Genomic DNA, 20187 nt, shown 5'->3' on the forward strand with positions numbered 1-20187 from the left:
AACTAAGTTCACAACAAGTGTGCCATGCACATTTTAGTCACACTAAAAATAATAAATTGGCTGGTAGGTAGAAAGTAGATACAGTGCCTTGCGAAAGTATTCGGCCCCCTTGAACTTTGCGACCTTTTGCCACATTTCAGGCTCTCAAACATAAAGATATAAAACTGTATTTTTTTGTGAAGAATCAACAACAAGTGGGACACAATCATGAAGTGGAACGACATTTATTGGATATTTCAAACTTTTTTAACAAATCAAAAACTGAAAAATTGGGCGTGCAAAATTATTCAGCCCCTTTACTTTCAGTGCAGCAAACTCTCTCCAGAAGTTCAGTGAGGATCTCTGAATGATCCAATGTTGACCTAAATGACTAATGATGATAAGTACAATCCACCTGTGTGTAATCAAGTCTCCGTATAAATGCACCTGCACTGTGATAGTCTCAGAGGTCCGTTAAAAGCGCAGAGAGCATCATGAAGAACAAGGAACACCAGGCAGGTCCGAGATACTGTTGTGAAGATGTTTAAAGCCGGATTTGGATACAAAAAGATTTCCCAAGCTTTAAACATCCCAAGGAGCACTGTGCAAGCGATAATATTGAAATGGAAGGAGTATCAGACCACTGCAAATCTACCAAGACCTGGCCGTCCCTCTAAACTTTCGGCTCATACAAGGAGAAGACTGATCAGAGATGCAGCCAAGAGGCCCATGATCACTCTGGATGAACTGCAGAGATCTACAGCTGAGGTGGGAGACTCTGTCCATAGGACAACAATCAGTCGTATATTGCACAAATCTGGCCTTTATGGAAGAGTGGCAAGAAGAAAGCCATTTCTTAAAGATATCCATAAAAAGTGTCGTTTAAAGTTTGCCACAAGCCACCTGGGAGACACACCAAACATGTGGAAGAAGGTGCTCTGGTCAGATGAAACCAAAATTGAACTTTTTGGCAACAATGCAAAACGTTATGTTTGGCGTAAATACAACACAGCTCATCACCCTGAACACACCATCCCCACTGTCAAACATGGTGGTGGCAGCATCATGGTTTGGGCCTGCTTTTCTTCAGCAGGGACAGGGAAGATGGTTAAAATTGATGGGAAGATGGATGGAGCCAAATACAGGACCATTCTGGAAGAAAACCTGATGGAGTCTGCAAAAGACCTGAGACTGGGACGGAGATTTGTCTTCCAACAAGACAACGATCCAAAACATAAAGCAAAATCTACAATGGAATGGTTCAAAAATAAACATATCCAGGTGTTAGAATGGCCAAGTCAAAGTCCAGACCTGAATCCAATCGAGAATCTGTGGAAAGAACTGAAAACTGCTGTTCAAAAATGCTCTCCATCCAACCTCACTGAGCTCGAGCTGTTTTGCAAGGAGGAATGGGAAAAAATTTCAGTCTCTCGACGTGTAAAACTGATAGAGACATACCCCAAGCGACTTACAGCTGTAATCGCAGCAAAAGATGGAGCTACAAAGTATTAACTTAAGGGGGCTGAATAATTTTGCACGCCCAATTTTTCAGTTTTGGATTTGTTAAAAAAGTTTGAAATATCCAATAAATGTCGTTCCACTTCATGATTGTGTCCCACTTGTGGTTGATTCTTCACAAAAAAATACAGTTTTATATCTTTATGTTTGAAGCCTGAAATGTGGCAAACGGTCGCAAAGTTCAAGGGGGCCGAATACTTTCGCAAGGCACTGTATGTTAGTAGGAGTTAGTAGTTAAACACACATTGGTAGGGAATGACTGGACCCAGATATGAGAACATGGAATTTTTCATCTTCACACAGAACAACATTTTGAAAAGACATTGTAACAGGAATAAATAGCCTTTTTCATTTGCTCAGTCAAGGCAGTGGGCAAAGCCTCTCACAGTGATGCATAGAAATGGCAGCGTGTACCTCTCTAAAGGGAACAGTTATCTGATAATAGCAAAATAAGCAAAGGCCACAAAGCATGCTCAAATTCTGTCCACATTAGACCGCTCATCAAATCTGTTATGTTTCGTAGATGGCAGCCAATTGTATTTGAGTGAAATCCAGAGCATTACACACTAGTATTAATGTTTGGATATCACTGGGTACTATAAACAATGAAACAGTCATAGAACTTGGCCGTCAGACTAATTCATGGCACAGAAATACCAGGGTTGCATTCAAATTACTTTCCACCTGCAGAATATCCCATATCCTGCTTGGTTGAGTTTGTTGATGATGGCTTTTGATGGCAGTGAGGACAGTCCGCCTCATCTACATGTACCCGTTGGGGCGAGCTACATTCAGTTATTGTCAGTTATGAAAAGGTTGTGCTATGGAACTGTTCATGCAACCATTTCATCAGCTGGATGCAACCCTGGTCTCTGATTGCTTCATCCATGCAGGGCTGAGAAGTCAAAATCTGCGAAGGCCTCCTGCTGCTCAGGGGAGAGGCTGCAGGACACGGGAGGAGGTGACAGGATCGGCTGGAGACTCGTGAACTCGCTGTCAAAGTTACTGACATCCACAGACTCCTTAATTTTTGGCAGGAACGGAGGTTTCACTTTTTTAGCTAGCAGTGCATCCCAGTCTATAGTCTGTTTGTCAAATAGATACAGTGCAGGGTTAAATTGCAAAATATAAGTTATTTTCCTACAAGCATCTCAAAGATAAGGTTGATGCATTTACAGTATATCTAAAAGCATGGATTGAAAATGATTTTATTTGAACTAAATTACCTTGAAGAATTTCTCTTCCTTGACTTCATTTGCGTCCCCTTCTCCGGCTCCCAGCCTTTTCTCTGGATTCCTCTTAAGAAGCTGCAGGGAGGAGGGGTTTGATTAGGGATCAGCATGCACAGACAGGGGGATGGTTCAAACACAGATATTTTCAGAACAAAACTATTTCTGAACGGTTTCCGAATATATAAAAATATGAGAGACAGAATGAGCAGAGAAAGGGGAGGTTGTTACCTTTTGAATGATGGAGATGGAGTCTGGAGAGAGGCATCCAGGATACTGAACATCGTCATTAACTATGCTGTCAAACACCTCCTCTTCATCTTCTCCTGGGAATGGAGACTGGCACAAGATGGAGAGGGGGAAGCCTTTAGTCTGATATATGACCACCAGTCATTGAAACTATAAAGCTTTACATGTCTGTGTATTTGTACTGTTATTATTGATTTGTGACTGTTTTTGTTGTTGTTGTTTACAAAAATCTATGACTGTGTTTTATGGAGTGTGTTTCTGGTCTGTTGATGACTTACTTCTCCCACAAGCATCTCAAAGATAAGGACGCCCATGCCCCACCAGTCCACAGCTCGTGTGTAGTTATCATCAGTAAGCACCTCAGGCGCCAGGAACTCTGGGGTTCCACAGAATGTTGATGTCCGGTCGCCATGCCCCATCCCTGCCAGTACAACAACAGATGGAGCAGCATTTAACTAAATGCTCACACACATACAATTTGTCATATGTGATTTCCACACATAACCACAAACCCTGTCGTAAGATATAATAAACCATAATTTTACCTTCTTTACAAAGTCCAAAGTCTGTGATTTTAACAAATCCGTCTGCATCCATCAGCAAGTTGTCTAACTTCAAATCTCTATGAAAAACACATGCACATGAAATAAGCTGTAGCCAGAGCTGTATTAAGTGCTAGTTAATATGACTCATAGACACGACTCACCGATAAACTATCTTATTCAGATGCAGGAACTCTAGACCCAGCAAAACACAGGCTGAGTAGAACCTGTAACACAAAGAAAATACACATTTGCACTGTCCAAATGTTTTTTTAATGGCACGTGCATGTGTGTGTGTGTGTGTGTGTGTGTGTGTGTGTGTGTGTGTGTGTGTGTGTGTGTGTGTGTGTGTGTGTGTGTGTGTGTGTGTGTGTGTGTGTGTGTGTGTGTATGTGTGTGTGCTTGTCGGGTAAAACTCACCTGGTCTGCAACTCAGAGAAGACGTTATTATGGATGTGAATCATGAGGTCTCCTCCTGGTGAGTACTCCATGACAAAACAAACATGCTCACTGGTCTGGAAACAGCCGTGCAGGTTGACCAGGAAAGGGTGCCTCGATGCATTGATCATCTCGAAGATCCTCCTCTCACACATAAGACTGTGAAGGCATCAGAAAGAGCATTTCTTACTGTAAATAAGTTATTATCTGTGGTATATCACTAATGTATTTGTGTAAGGTGAGCAAGGCTATTCATTGTATAGTATATGTCCCAATAAAGAACATTAACCTGTCCACTTCATCACGGGTTACAATATCCCTCTTCTTCAAGGCTTTAATGGCATAGAGTTTTCCTGTCTTCTTCAACTCAGCTAGAAGTACCTGGATAGGGTGAACATTGGCGTACATGAAGCAGTGGGCTGTGCAAAATCATATAGTGCTGTAATATAATGTTGTGTTGGCAAAAAAGTCTGGACCTTTCCAAAGTGTCCTCTTCCCAGGACAGAGATACATTTGAAGTCTTCCATCTGCATCCTTGTTCTCTCTGTGTAGTTTTCAATGGAGGACTGAAAAGAGACAGACGGATATGCTACGAAGGTAGAATCATGAAGCAATCAAGGCCAGTCATTTATTCAAATAGCAAGTCTACCAATGCACTTTATGCACTTTACTTTAACAAGATGACAATAGACTGGAACCACCATTTTATGTTTAGTGGAGCTGGTATGGATGTTCACCTCTTTTTCTGTCAGAGTAGGCATAGGTGGTGTTTTCTGTGCTGTTGACACCGTGTTGGGTATGTTTCTTCCTTGGTCAACGCTAAACGTTTTAAATGCTAAACGCTCCTCACTTATGTTAAGACTAATCACCGGCACTTCACTGCAGATATAAAGAAACACAGTGATGGTCATATATTCAGGGAAATCATGCAATGATAAAGATATTACATATACTCCCATAACCAAATATTCTTATAAATACACTACACAAAATACTTATTTGACTATTTCTACTGTTTCCATGGGCAGCTATGTGTAATTTCTCACCCTGGCAGTAGGGGGGTTGACCGAGTGGCCTTATTGGTAGAAGGTGAGGGGTTGACCACAACATCAGAGGAAGTAGATGGACTCAAAGTGGTAAAGGAACATTGAGGCAGGACACTCATCATCAGATGACCCCATGTGGCAAAGTTCATGTTCATCTGGGCAGCACGAAGGAAGTTCTTCCCTGAGTGAAGGGACAGGAACACCCATCAACACTTATCATCAACAGTAACATGAGTAGGTCTATTTGATCTGTGACCACAGCCAGGTTACATACAGTACCTTTCTCTTTTGTGAAAATGCACCTCTGACGCCTTAGTTTGGGTTGGCGCTCAATCACAGGGTTGACAAACGTAATCTGCAAAGCCACCAGAAAAACAAGTAGCTTGTTACATATGGGTATCTGGTTGATAGACCGAACTCTGGCAAAGCCATCTCACATTCAGAAATATAAAGGAATCAGACCTCAGTGAAGAGTGTTCCCTGGGGCTCAAGGCACAAACACAGGGTATGTCGTTGGTTGTCCAGGAAATCTTCCAGGCGCAGGTACTTGACTGCACACATCACCCTCCAGTCTTGCCAGTAGATCCCAATCTCCAGCTCCCGAGACTGTGGGGGCACAAAGATGCATGTGCAATCTCCCAACTGAGAAACTATATGGTATTTTGCCAATACAGACACTTTCAGACTATGTACAACAATTCCATAGAGTTCCCATACAACCAGTTATGTGAAGTACAATGGTTCCTCCTGGTGTTCAGTTAAAAGAACTATGCCTCAACCAGTCACCTCTCCTACTTCAACTGGTTGTATCAATTTCCCACTTCATTGCCACTACTTACCCGCTCCAGTTGGATGCTGAAGCTTTGTCTCCAGGCCTGCTTGCTCAAAGGTCTCCAGTGGGTACGACCCACCACTCTGTTATCCAGTTTCAACACTGCACTTATCTCCACTGCCAGACAGAAAGTCTGATATTACTGTCCTATACTGTACTTCCATGACTACAATAACATTTAGGAGAGATGGTTCTACAGGTGCAGTACTTGGGATATTGAAATGCAACAACCATAGCTTCAACACAAAGTCCCTGGCTCTCTGGGCACTAACCCTAATACCATACAGACGCAGTACACTCCCCTGCAGAAGAGGAGGTAGTGGCTGTTGAATCTAACACTAAAGAGCTGTGTAGGGCTAAGGTCCTTTATATGGGGACTTACAGGAGAGGTTTTCTGTGTGATCAGGTTGGCTGTTGACATTGAAATCTGGTGGGCTCTCCGGAGAAGAAGATCCACTGGTTATTTGGCCTCGTCCTGGCAGTGATTTCAGCAAGTCCTCACATCCCAGAAGCATGACCTCAAGTGTGCCTGCAAAATATTACATGTATCAGGAGAACAGGCCTTAAAATAAACATTATCATTCTGCTTTTACATGAGATCCATAAACAGACATAAAATACCTGTAAGGTTTGAAGAGAGTAGTTACCTGTTAGGGAGGCAGGCTTGAGAAAGGATGAGGAGGTGGAGGAGGGGAAGGAGCAAAGTAGGCAATTTTGCTGTTGTCCCTCAGGGGGTGGGGATACTGTAGGGAGCCCCTGCTTGGTGACAGGCTCCCGGAGAGTCTCCTGAGATAACTCCCCCAGGCGGTGCTCCAGAGAAAGTCGCAGAAGATCTAGCTTCTGAGAAGAGTCTTGCACACGGGACCGGGCCTGGTAGAGAGATTTATGCATTTTCCCATACATGCATAGCATAGGCACAAAAACAAATGTTCCAACCAAGACTCTTTCCACTCTCAAACTAACTAATTGTACAAAATATTCATTAGTCCCTCTGAAATTATACTAATTTTGTAGGTTGTTTTTTAGAATGTTCTCAAATAGAATTGTAAAACAATAAAAATAGTTTATAGATACATTCTAGCTAGCCCACCTCAGCCAGGGCCAATTGGTCCTGGGATGGCAGCTCCTCAAGCTGCTTCACCACATCCCTGGCCACCTTCACCACCTCTGTCTCTCTCTGGACATAGTGTTTTAACTCAAACACATGGATGTCCAGGGGATTTACACCCACTGGGGTACTTCCTTCTGGATCAAAGATGCATGAGAAAACAGGCCAAGTTCAGACTTAGACTGCATAGAGAAAGCATTATGATATATCCTCACATAGGTAATACAGTTGTCATTTTCAGTGATCTTACATTTTTCATAATCCTACCAGCATATAAAATAGCAAGCAAAACAAACACTGGAACTACAGAGCATCGGAAAGCATTCAGACATCTTCGCTTTTTCCACATTTTCTTATGTTACAGCATTATTCTAAAATTGATTAAATTGTTGTTCTTTTCCTCATCAATCTACACACAGCAAAAACAGGCTTTTAGAAATGATTGCAAATTAATCAAAAATAAAACACTGAAATATCACATTTACAATAAGCATTCAGACCCTTTATTGAGTACTTTGTTGAAGCACCTTTGGCAGCATTACAGCCTTGTGTCTTCTTGGGTATGATGCTACAGGCTTGGCACACCTGTATTTGGGGAGTTTCTCGCATTCTTCTCTGCAGGTCCTCTCAAGCTCTGCCAGGTTGGATGGGGAGCGTCATAGCACAGCTATTTTCAGGTCTCGCCGGAGATGTTCGATCAGGTTCAAGTCCGGGCTCTGGCTGGGCCACTCAAGGACATTGAGAGACTTGTCCCAAAGCCATTCCTTCATTGTCTTGGCTGTGTGCTTAGGGTCATTGTCCTGTTGGAAGGTGAACCTTCACCCCAGTCTGAGGTCCTGAAGCAGGTTTTCATCAAGGATCTCTCTGTATTTTTCTCTGTTCATCTTTCCCTAGATCCTGACTAGTCTATCATACCCTGCCGCTGAAAAACATTCCCACAGCATGATGCTGCCACCATCATGCTTCACCATAGGGATGGTATTGGTCAGGTGATGAGCGGTGCCTTGTTTCCTCCAGACGTGACGCTTGGCATTCAATCTTGGTTTCATCAAACCAAAGAATCTTGTTTCTCATTGTCTGAGAGTCTTTTAGGTGCCTTTTGGTAAAGTGCAAGTGGGCTGTCATGTGCCTTTTACTGAGGAATGGCTTCCATCTGGCCACTAATACTGTAAAGGCCTGATTGGCGCTGCAGAAATGGTTGTCCTTTTGGAAGGTTTTCCCATCTCCACAGAGAAACTGTGGAGCTCTGTCAGAGTGACCATCGGATTCTTGGCCACCTCCCTTCTCCCCCAATTGCTCAGTTTGGCCTGGCGGCCAGCTCTAGGAAGTCTTGGTGGTTCCAAACTACTTCCACTTAAGAATGATGGAGGCCACTATGTTCTTGGGGAAAATGTTCTGTACTCTTCCCCAGGTCTGTGCCTCGATACAATCCTGACTCTACAGACAATTCCTTTAGACCTCATGGCTTGGTTTTGGCTCTGACATGCACTGTCAACTGTGGGACCTTATATAGACAGATATGCGTCTTTCCAAATCATGTCCAATCAATTTAATTTACCACAGGTGGACTCCAATCAAGTTGTAGAAACATCTCAAGGTTCATCAATGGAAACAGAATGCACCTGAGCTCAATTTCGAGTCTCATAGCAAAGGGTCTGAATACTTATGTAAATAAGATATTTCTGTTTTTTATTTTTAATAATTTGCAAAAAAATCGAAAAACCTGTTTTCACTTAGTCATTATGGGATATTGTGTGTAGATTGATGAATAAAAACATTTATTTAATCAATTTTAGAATAAGGCTGTAACCTATCAAAATGTGGGAAAAATAAAGGGGTCTGAATACTTTTCGAATGCACTGTACCTAACAAATTATAGTTAGATACAAGACAGTAACGGCAGTGATGGCAGTTCAATCCTGATAGCATTTTCAATTCTGTGCAAAGATGTGGATTGAGTTAACTGTATATTGTAACCATGAACACCTAACTAAACTGTACCATAAAGCTCTGACCTCCATGATTGGTGCTGTCATGGTTGCTGCTCCCATCCCCAACACCAGTCTGGGTGACTTTGATAATCTGCATTCGGATCAGCTCGATCTTGGAACGGCTGTCCTGCAGCATCTGCTGAGCTGTAGACAGCATCTCCAGATCCTGGAAAGTGATAATAACACTAACACAATGATGCGGAAATACACCCAGTCCAGTACAGTACACCTGAACAAAACCTGCTCCATGTTTATTGATCCAAGAAAATAAATACTCTGATAGTCATAAAATAGTGGTGAATGAGAAACTGAAAAACAAGAGGCATCTGTGTAAGTCTCAGCTCTGCCAGTGTCCAATCTGAAAAAGGTCTGTATGAGCTAAAATAATAATACAAACATGCCTAAACCAGGTGAAAACAGTAGTATGACCATGCACTTCACTAACCTCGGAGCACTCCTGTCTCTCCTTGCTGAATAAGGGCTAATTTGTCATCCTCTTGGCCACAGGAGGGCTTCTCACATTGCACCTTTCCACCTTCACTATCCTTGAAAATACAACAAGTCCTCTGCTGTTGTTGTTGCAGAGCATCAGTGGCAAACAAGCAGGCAGGGTTCCTCCTGAAGCTGCTTTACATCTTGTGAATCTGGTCACACAGCAGTCTTTCCTTGTGTTTGTTTTCGCCTCTCTGCTGACTGCTCTGCAAAATCCCTCTTCCACTGCATCCTGTTCTCCTCTTCTTTCTGTTACTAATCACTCTCTCACCCCTCCCTCTCTCTCTCTCTCTCTCTCTCTCACTGTGTTTTTCCTGTGTAGGCTTCCTGCAGGGGTGGCAGGGATCCTTCTGCTGTGCCAACACTGCTGTTAGTCTGTGAGTGCTGATGTCCCTGTCCAGGCTCAGCATTGGCCAGCGCAGAACCACATGTTCCTCTCTGTCACCAACCAAAGACAAACACAGAGACGCTCTCCACAGGACAGGCAGAGAGCATCCAGCTAGAGCCTTTCTAAACCCATTCCAGCATGGGGGAACGCCTGGGACATACATCAAACGCTCCTGGGAGTCAGCTCTTTATGCAGAAGGACATGTCTTTAAGTCCAGTTTTAAATGGGATGCATGCAGTGTAATAATTGTAAAAATGTGCACTTATAAAATAGCTTTATGTTATCATTTTTACACTATGCTAGGAGAAGTGTGGGATAAGATTGCTGAGCACTGGGTGACAGAACGAGCAATGAATTATGATGTTCAGATAAACGTTGGTAAGGCAGCCAGGGACCAAAAACATTTTTTTTTATGGACCATCAAATCAGGTGACTATATGGTTGATTTTGCAAATACGGGCACTTTTGGATGTTAAATGTTATTGAAAATGAAACCTCTTTAACTGCTTTTTATCTATCTGAATATTTTCTTCACTCTGTCTGGAACAAGATCTAATACTGGCTGAGACCATTCTATTTAAGAATATAACGATTTTTATTGGTTACCCCAAATACGAGAGGGAAAATGTCACCACCACCACCATGTCATAAGATTTGCTATTTTAGTTTAATCGAAAATTACAGAAATTGTTAATATAACATTTCACTTTTTTTTTTTTAGATCATGTTTTTTTTAACTATTTTGAAGTTCTTAATTATATGTATTCATCATGTCTAAATGTCCGTATATACATTGATGATACGCAGAAACATGTATTTACCACATCAAAATATCAATATTTTACATTATTTTAGAAATGAAGGTTCACATATGGGAAAATCATCAATATCAATTGTAATTTAACACAACTTTTCCTCAGGAATATGTACCGTGATGGTAATGACTTAGCATTGTCGTAATGACTTAGCATTGTCGTAAATGTCCTCTGGTCTGATGAAACAAAAATTAAATTGTTTGGCCATAATGACCATTGTTATGTCTGGAAGAAAAAGGGTGACGCTTGCAAGCCGAAGAACACCATCCCAACCGTAAAGCATGGGGGTGGCAGCATCTTGTTGTGTGGGTGCTTTGCTGCAGGAGGTACTAGTGCACTTCACAAAATAGATGGCATCATGAGGCAGGAACATTATGTGGATATATTGAAGCAACATCTCAAGACATCAGTCAGGAAGTTAAAGCTTGGTCGCAAATGGATCTTCCAAATGGACAATGACCCCAAACATACTTCCAAAGTTGTGGCAAAATGGCTTAAGGACAACAAAGTCAAGGTATTGGAGTGGCCATCACAAAGCCCTGACCTCAATCATATAGAAAATATGTGGGCAGAACTGAAAAAGCGTGTGTGAGCAAGGAGGCCTACAAACCTGACTCAGTTACACCAGCTCTGTCAGGAAGAATGGGCCAAAATTCACCCAACTTATTGTGGAAAGCTTGTGGAAGGCTACCCGAAACGTTTGACCCAAGTTAAAACAATTTAAAGGCAATGCTACCAAATACTAATTGAGTGTATGTAAACTTCTGACCCACTGGGAATGTGCTGAAAGAAATAATAGCAGAAATAAATAATTCTCTCTACTATTATTCTGACATTTCACATTCTTAAAATAAAGTGGTGATCCTAACTGACCTAAGACAGGGACTTTTTACCAGGATTAAATGTCAGGAATTGTGAAAAACTGAGTTTAAATGTATTTGGCTAAAGTGTATGTAAACTTTTAACTTCAACTGTAGAACACACCATTCAGAACCTCAAAAAACATAGATACATGCCTCAATAACTTAAGCATCTTTTAGACCATTTTGGGATTCAATGTATTAAGCAGAAATACATGTAAAGTTTGGAAACACTGGTTGACATTAAACAAATTATTGTTCACTGGCTGCTGCCTATTGATTCAGACTCATGAGACAGGTGTGTGCTTACTCAAGATTAGGTTTCGCCCTTAACACACTCTATTGCTAACAAGAGAGCCGATTTCCTCCCAGACTGCGCCATCAAGCATCATATGCCATTTTGTCACTGGATGATGCTCAGAGACAAGCCCAAGCACATTCTCTCTGGTTGGTACAACACAATGTCCTCTCTCATTGGCCAAAATAATTAGTTGGCTCCCACAAAACTTGACTAGAGCGCATCTCTCTGCATCAACGTCTTGTATAATACCTGGGTAAGGGTCTTCATCATATTTCACAACACACCACTTTCAAATCAGTCCCTCATGTATGTCTGCAATGGGCTGTATTGAGCTAGGAGATGGCTGTAGTGCTGTGCAGATGGAAGTGGAAGGTTGTGCTTTGTCTGCTTCTGATTATTGAATTATTACGGTCTATGGGCCAAAACAATCACATAGATGTGGAGTCATTTGAATGGCATATAGGTCATCATTCTGAAGCTGTAAGACTTTGGGTTAGTGTGGTGATGTGGTCCTTGACAGGTATGACTCCATAACCACTATTTTCTGGATAGTTGATCATCTGATTCTTTGGTTTATTTTCTATGGCCTCCTTTTTTTTCTTTTTTCTCGCTGGAAAAGTTGTGAGATGGATTTCAGTAACCACTTTATTTTCTCTTGAGGTATCTTTCATTTTGTTTCTTAAAAGATACTCCTGGTATCTTAAAGGATCTTGTTTGATTTTGTTAATATACACTACATGACCCAAAGTATGTGGACACCTGCTCTTCGAACATTTAATTCCAAAATCATGGGCATTAAAATGGAGTTGGTCGCCCCTTTACTGTTATAACAGCCTCCCTTATTCTTGGAAGGCTTTCCACTAGATGTTGGAACATTGCTGCTTGGACTTTCCTCCATTCAGCCACAAGAGCATTAGAGAGGTTGGGTACTGATGTTGGGCAATTATGCCTGGCTCGCAGTCTGCGGTCCAATTCATCCCAAAGGTGTTCAATGGGGTTGATGTCAGGGTTCTTTGCAGGTCAGTCAAGTTCTTCCACCCCAATCACCCTTCACTGGAACTAAGGTGCCTAGCCTGAATCATGAAAAACAGCGCCAGACCATTATTCCTCCTACATCAAACTTTACAGTTGGCTCTATGCATTTGGGCAGGTAGCGTTCTCATGGCATCCGCCAAACTCAGATTCGCCCGTCGGACTGCCAGATGATGAAGCGTGATTCATCACTCCAGAGAACGCTCCAGAGTCCAATAGCAGCTAGCTTTATGCTACTCCAGCAGACACTTGGCATTGCGAATGGTGATCTTATGCTTGTATGCGGCTGTTCTGCCATGGAAACCCATTTCATGAAGCTCCCGACGAACAGTTATTGTGCTGACCTTGCTTCCAGAGGCAGTTTGGAACCTGGTAGTGAGTATCGCAACCGAAGACACGATTTTTACGCGCTTCAGCACTCAGTGGTCCCATTCTGTGAGCTTGTGTGGTCTATCACATGGCGACTGAGCCATTGTTGCTCCTAGATGTTTCCACTTCATAATAACAGCAATTACAGTTGACCAGGGGGCAGCTCTAGCAGGGCAGAAATTTGATGAACTGACTTGTTGGAACGGTGGCATCCTATAAGGGTACCAGTTGAAAGTCACTGAGCTACCATTCTACTGCCAATTTTGTCTACTGAGATTGCATGGCTGTGTGCTCGATTTGATACACCTTTCAGCAACGGGTGTTGGTGAAATAGCCAAATCCACTAATTTGAAGGGGTGTCCACATACTTTGCATATATAGTGTATGTCCTTGTCCTCTCCTTGGTTGATTTAGGAGGCATCTTATAGAAAAATAAAACATTATACAATTAAAGTCAGTAACCATAGTAAGTCACATAAATAGACATCAAAATCCCTCAATCAACCTAACATAATACAAAATGTAATGGTCTTATTTAGCAAACAAGTATTCAATTTCAACTTAACCATGATCATATGTGTAGTTTGGGTGTCTTTTCAGGTCTTAATGTAAGTAAAAATGTATGAACTAATACATTTTGTCATTACCATCACATTCTGTCCTTACCATCGCAGTTCATTATGTGGTGGTAATGACCTGTGGTGGGAATTACATTTGTACAGTATTTGGTTATAAATAGCTGGGATTCTAGCATGCTAACTCCAGTTGAACTGCTAGCATACAATGTATCCTATATACACATAATTAAAACATAATTTAAAAAATGTAACATAATTTGATTAAATTATATCCTATTTCGTAATGTGAGTCTCCCTCCATGACATCCATGTTCTCCACTGTCGCTATTCATATCCATGGTAACCAAGTACACAAACGTTTGAAAAAACATTATTATCATGTAATTTGCTTGTCGTGGTGGTAATGACACAATGATGAATTGATGTAAACTATTTTATATTTTCCTTTTAGGCCTATTTAAAAAAAAACGCATTACCAATGACACCAAGATTTTTGCAGGGGTTATGGGGTTATGTTGACTCATCAGTAGGAAAGATTTGTTTCTCTTTTGGTCCATTCAACAACAGAGCGATACGATCCTTGTTTCAGCAGGATGTTGTATCTATACCTTATGTCATGCCTTATTGGAATGGATTTATTGATAATATCTGTTGGAAAAAAGTTTGGATGTTGCCACACACATACCTACTTGTTAACAAAATTAAGGAAGTTTCCTTTGAAATTATTCATAAATATTATCCTGCAAACCACTATATGACGAAGTTTAAGGAAAACATTAACTCAAATTGCTCCTTTTGTAATGACCACCCAGAAACAGTTGTGCATCTTTTTTTTGGCATTGTATGCATGTAAGAAAACTGTGGCAAGACATCAATCAGTAGGTTTATAATTAAACACATTTATGAAGATTTTACACTATTGTCCAGAGATGTACTATTTGGATTCTTTACATACAATAGAAATAAGCGGAATCATTTTTATGTAATTAAATTTCATTATTATTTTGGCCAAATTTCATATTCATAAATTTACAAATGTAAATTTACAAACAGAAAACCACATTTTCGTACCCTACAAAAAGAAATTGAACTGTATTTTAAGACGGTTAAATGCTCTACTAACAAAAAAGCTGTTAGAATTGTAAGTATATGCATGTCCCTTAAGGCCCGTGTGTAATTGTAATGTGATATTGTACCCCCTAACTCGATTGTCTATTGTTTGTAATCTATGTATGCTTGTGTTCCCTCATGTGCTTTATGTATTGATTTGATATTAATAAAAAAAAAAAAAAAAATTAAAAAAAAAATGAAACAAATACATTTCCCTTTGCAGGACGGTAGGAGGGCAAATGCGACGACAAAATAAATAGACCTATTTAAAAGTAAAACTGTTAGCTGTGATAATTTTAATGTAGGTGATTATGTAAATTCATTCAACATTTTACAAAGACGTTGTTCATGTCAAATCCCGCCTTTTCGAAGTTAATCTCACCTATGAGAAAGCAACACTAGAACCCAGCATGCAGACTTGTTCTCGAGAGGCGGAGCCCAATCGGTTCCATTTGCTGAGGCGCGTTCGTAATGAAAGGGAGCGCGTGAGCGGGCTAGAGCTTCTTGGTGGAGTGTCTAAATGTGCTTGACTTCCTCGCATTATATTGTGTGGAGGAGCGCTGCACACGTTGTTATAGCACACCGACATCGTACTTAGAAATACTAATCTCCTGTTCGGGGAGAATACAAAATCAAATTCAGTATTCTTTCCCGAAGTCTGTTATTCACAGCTTGCGAAAAAAATGTCGGCACCAGCGGCAAAAGTGAGTAAAAAGGAGCTGAACTCAAACCATGACGGAGCGGACGAGACCTCCGGTAAGGAATGGCGGCCTCCAGTTCACCGCCATTTTCACTTCCTTTATTAGTTCTACCAGAATCTACTACTTTAGAGTAAAATATTTCACAAACCGTAATTTGTCGTCTTGTGGGCTTTTCACTATGAATCTGGACGGTTTTGGGTGCAGTCAGTATTGTCTGTCTTGAGTGCGTAGTTAGTTCTGTCTCTAGCTGTTAACGCTACTACGTTAGACCGGTGATGGAGGCCATGTTACCTAGCTAGCAACATTTCTTAACTGGCTAACTAATTGTCTATTCAATGAATGTCCTGTCAAGTATTTTCGTTCTCAAGTCTAGTCGTTGCTACTATAAATACAATTGCAAAACACTTGTTTATAATAGACTGTGTATTTGTGCAGTTGACTGAGGATTAATGTGTTTTCTATGTTGAATGAAATAACGGTGGCCTAGTGTTACTTTGTTGTTGTGCATATCCGCCATGATGAAGCTAGCCGTAGCTAGCTAGTTTACGAATGTGAAATTGGCAACATGGCTAACTGTAGTTAGCTACCATATAGTGAACCACAGTTTTCGAGAAGTAGCCCATTGGAAGAGTTTAACGGATGTAACAATGGAGGGTTATTTGTCTAACTTGGTCATAGTCTCGATACAATGCGCACTTACCTAGCTATTAGACAGTGTTGGGGAAGGAGGCAGATAGTGTAGTGTGCGGGGTCCCACATTTAAACCACGCGGCCATCCTCACTGTAGCCAGCAGGAAACGCCGTTTGCAAGCTGCTATAAAATCGCTAGTTACAAAAAGGTGCTGCTAAAACTCAGGCATTGCAATTAACTTGTTGGTTAAGATTTATATCATATTTCCGCAAAATGTTCACCCCTTTTCAGATTGCAAATCGTTAGTGATTAGCTCATGCAACCTTTTGCAATGATTTTCCATCAATGGTCCTGAGAGCAGCAGCTTGTTGAGGGTCAATTTCAAAACCATTAGCTCGTAACTTTGTTTGCTACAGTTAAGTTGCATCTTTAATTCTTTGTTGGTAATGAGCAGGAAGTTGGTAGATACTCTTTAATTTTGACGTCTATTGAACACCAATGCACTGCACCGATCGTCTCCAATATTTTCTGACATTGCATTTTTTTTCCTAATAGAAAAAGAGCAACAGGAAGCTATTGAACACATCGACGAAGTTCAAAACGAAATTGACAGGTACGCCAGTCAAGTTAAAATGTATATGTATCAGAAAAACTAAAGCGTTTAACTGTGATAATGGTGCTTGATGTGCAATCTCTTTTCTCCAGACTGAATGAGCAAGCAAGTGAGGAGATATTGAAAGTAGAACAGAAATACAATAAACTCCGTCAGCCGTTCTTTCAGAAGAGATCAGAACTGATTGCTAAAATCCCCAACTTCTGGGTCACCACATTCGTCAACCATCCACAAGGTGAGCTTCAGCACATCCCTTTGGGCTCTCACAGGATTTTACCACTGGAACCTAGAATATTCAGATTCTGACTTTTTCTTGTTTGTCCCTGCAGTTTCTGCTCTTCTTGGGGAGGAAGATGAGGAGGCACTTCACTATCTGACCAGGGTGGAGGTTACAGAGTTTGAAGATATCAAATCGGGCTACAGAATAGATTTTGTAAGTGATAATGATTGCCATCATATAGCATTCACAGGATATTGCATTAATGTCTGGACTTTATATAGCGTACCTTAAAATGTACTCAATTAAATTGATGTGTTCCAGTATTACGATGAAAATCCATACTTTGAAAACAAAGTCCTTTCCAAAGAGTTCCATCTGAACGAGAGTGGAGACCCATCCTCAAAGTCAACGGAAATCAAATGGAAATCAGGAAAGGTATTTCACGTTAGTATTTTCAAATGCTTGGTAATACTGCAGTCTATTAATGCATGGCATTTGGCAGAAACCAGTGCGTCACTTTCTTTAAAAAGTCTGTTCAACGTAATGGCAAAACACTACCTGAATGTTGTATGTACCTTAGTGATCGGAGCCTTTTGGTTTTCATGCCAGGTAGTTGTGGTCAGTATTTCATTTGTTTTGCTATGCAATCAAACTCGTTGCTTTAAAACAAACAAAAACAATCTGGTTTGTAATTCCTGTGATGTTGTCTCTGAAGGACCTGACAAAGCGCTCCAGCCAGACACAGAACAAAGCCGGCAAGAAGAGGCAACATGAAGAGCCAGAGAGCTTCTTCACCTGGTTCACTGATCACTCAGATGCTGGGGCAGATGAGCTGGGAGAGGTTATCAAGGATGACATCTGGCCAAACCCCCTGCAGTACTACCTGGTGAGTGGTCTCCACAGCCTAACACCTCCCTCTTATCAATGTTCTCTTTACTTTGAATGGGACTTCTATGCCTGTTGTGCTACCTACTGTATTGTTAATTCTTTGGATGTGTCATTTTGATTGTTTAGTACTGTTAGTGTTAATGTGTTTTTTGTTTTTATTTCACTTTGACCTGCGTTGTTGGAGCTCTGAGTTTAAGATTGCCACTGTACCCTGTAATTACTACAGCAACCCTGTACATGTGACTATTAAATGTCTAATCTATTGTCTGTAAATGTCGCCCAGGATGTATAGTTAAAACGTTGGCTAATTTGATTGGCAGGTTCCTGACATGGATGATGAGGAGGGTGAAGGTGAAGATGATGATGATGATGAGGAAGGCCTTGAGGACATTGATGAGGAGGGTGATGAAGATGATGGGGAGGAAGATGAAGAGGAGGATGACGGAGATGATGGGGAGGTATGCCCTAAATAATGAATTTGCTCAATTCACTATATTCAATAGTGAAATTTGTTTGCACGGTATTGATTTTTCTTTCCTTTTGTTTAGGATGATGGAGAAGATGACTGAACCGGAAAGTTAAATAATCTACCAATACCCTTTGCTATTTCCCCCCCATTTGGTTATCCACCCATATTTAGGAGAAAGATTTTTTTACTTTTTTGTGCTTCATTTCCTCATTCTGAAGCCTCTCCTGTCTGTGCCATGTTTCATTTTTGTCTCCTCTAAAACCAATGTCAAATTCTTGACTTTGAATTGTCAAACCACAATAATTCCCACATTCATCTAGGGGGGGGACTACTAGAATAAGCATGCCATCTTGTAGTTAAATGAATGGCGATTTCTATAAATTGTTCTTCCTGTTAACGGTTGTGCGATTTAAATTAACAAAAGCCATGGTGCATCGACTTGGCACTAGTGGACCCCTCCAGTTTTTATACTTTTGTTCAGTTGGGAGTAGATCCCTTTAAAAAAAATCCCCCTATGTGGTTAAGTCAACAGATAAAGTACTAGCTCATTCCTATCAGTTCTTGCAATGTTTGTGGTCTATGCTGAGGTAGGGCAGAGGGACATCTTAGGGTGTTGGGGAGGGTGGGAATTTTGAGGCCATTACAATTTTTTTTTTTTTTTTTTCATTTGTATTGTTTTACAGACATCCGTGAGATTTGAAATTACATTTTTAATAAACAAAACAAAACGTTTAAAAAAATGCTTGTAAATTTGGGCCCCACTGCTTCATGGAAAATGACCTTGTTATCTCATGGAATTTGCATCTAATCACCATTTTATTTTCTGCTGGGGAAAAATGTTTTAAACTTAGTGTACAAGTTTCTTTGTTACAATAAAACTTAATGTGTACACGGATGTTTCATCTTACCAACCGTAGTTCAATTAGTTATCTAGAGCCAGAAGCTACATGATAAAAGTCTGTCTGACTGTTACATCTAGAATTGTGGTATGCTCGCAGTTTTGGACTGGTATGTTAAACTGTCAGTAACCGTATCGATCAAGTGCTTACTTTGTGTATTACAATCACAGGAAATACCACATGCTGTATTGCTTTTTATTTATTATGAAATGCAAAAAAAAGTAGTTGTTACAGCCAGGTATAATTTGTAGCTTTGAATGCAGCAGATGTCAACTTCTGAATGATTTCGGGGTCAGTAGTGTTGTTGCAAATTTTTCTTGTAACAATCGATTAGTGACCAAGGCCACAAATGTCTCCTCCGATTCCTCAAATTCCCCTTTGGTTAAAGTCTTTGGCCATTCAATGGGTTGAAAAGCCCAACCTGTGGGGGGAATTACATTATTACAAGACAGCATAAGGTAGTCATTTGATTTTGCAATTGTTGCCTGAGGTTAGAATAGACCCACTTGCCAGACACGTTTGGTTAATGGATGAGACACGCAATCAAAATATATAATTCCCAACCCACCAAGGTGTGCGTTACATCGCGGACATGTAGCCACTGTCCAGGCATATCCAGGATACCAGGTGAAATGTTTGTCCGCAGGCCAGTGCTTGACAACGTCTGCCTTTCTGAAAGTCATGACTTCAAACTGGTAGCCCTGTGGGTTTTCGAACCGCTGGACGGGCACTCTTCTTTCTCCAACAACCGTATCATTTCTATAAGAGAGCGCAAGTCGACTGTGGATAAAGTTGGCATCTTTCTCAAAAGCCAATTCATGTCCACAGGACCTGCAGAGTAACAAGTCACCGACTTCTTCGCCAACACAGGATTCGACGAGTTTAAAGT

At 40.9% G+C, this 20187-nt stretch overlaps 2 protein-coding genes across 3 annotated transcripts; one reads left to right on the forward strand and one right to left on the reverse strand.

Moving 5' to 3' along the window:
* Positions 1 to 1648: 1648 nt before the first annotated feature.
* On the reverse strand, positions 1649 to 10434 carry LOC112248336 (serine/threonine-protein kinase N2). 2 transcript variants are annotated; one of them, XM_024417268.2, is made up of 19 exons: positions 9378 to 10434; positions 8957 to 9098; positions 6924 to 7075; positions 6481 to 6703; positions 6216 to 6362; positions 5841 to 5950; positions 5464 to 5607; positions 5281 to 5356; positions 5002 to 5182; positions 4693 to 4834; positions 4432 to 4521; positions 4245 to 4336; positions 3938 to 4114; positions 3682 to 3744; positions 3521 to 3597; positions 3254 to 3396; positions 2958 to 3065; positions 2724 to 2804; positions 1649 to 2582 (listed from the first exon to the last, which is right to left on the reverse strand). In XM_024417268.2, the coding sequence occupies exons 2-19, from the start codon at positions 9087 to 9089 to the stop codon at positions 2379 to 2381; spliced, it is 2343 nt and encodes a 780-aa protein (XP_024273036.1). In that variant the 5' UTR covers positions 9090 to 9098; positions 9378 to 10434; the 3' UTR covers positions 1649 to 2378. The 2 variants fall into 2 exon arrangements, with proteins under 2 accessions (XP_024273036.1, XP_042176416.1); XM_042320482.1 differs by having other exon boundaries at positions 6924 to 7078.
* A 4902-nt stretch (positions 10435 to 15336) lies between these two features.
* LOC112248339 (protein SET) lies at positions 15337 to 19294 on the forward strand. The gene is made up of 8 exons (XM_024417277.2): positions 15337 to 15633; positions 16765 to 16822; positions 16915 to 17057; positions 17152 to 17255; positions 17364 to 17477; positions 17758 to 17928; positions 18251 to 18388; positions 18479 to 19294. The coding sequence occupies exons 1-8, from the start codon at positions 15561 to 15563 to the stop codon at positions 18497 to 18499; spliced, it is 822 nt and encodes a 273-aa protein (XP_024273045.1). The 5' UTR covers positions 15337 to 15560; the 3' UTR covers positions 18500 to 19294.
* Positions 19295 to 20187: the final 893 nt, after the last annotated feature.

The sequence above is a fragment of the Oncorhynchus tshawytscha genome, linkage group LG04 (genome assembly GCF_018296145.1).
Source record: "Oncorhynchus tshawytscha isolate Ot180627B linkage group LG04, Otsh_v2.0, whole genome shotgun sequence".
Classification (NCBI taxonomy): domain Eukaryota; kingdom Metazoa; phylum Chordata; class Actinopteri; order Salmoniformes; family Salmonidae; genus Oncorhynchus; species Oncorhynchus tshawytscha.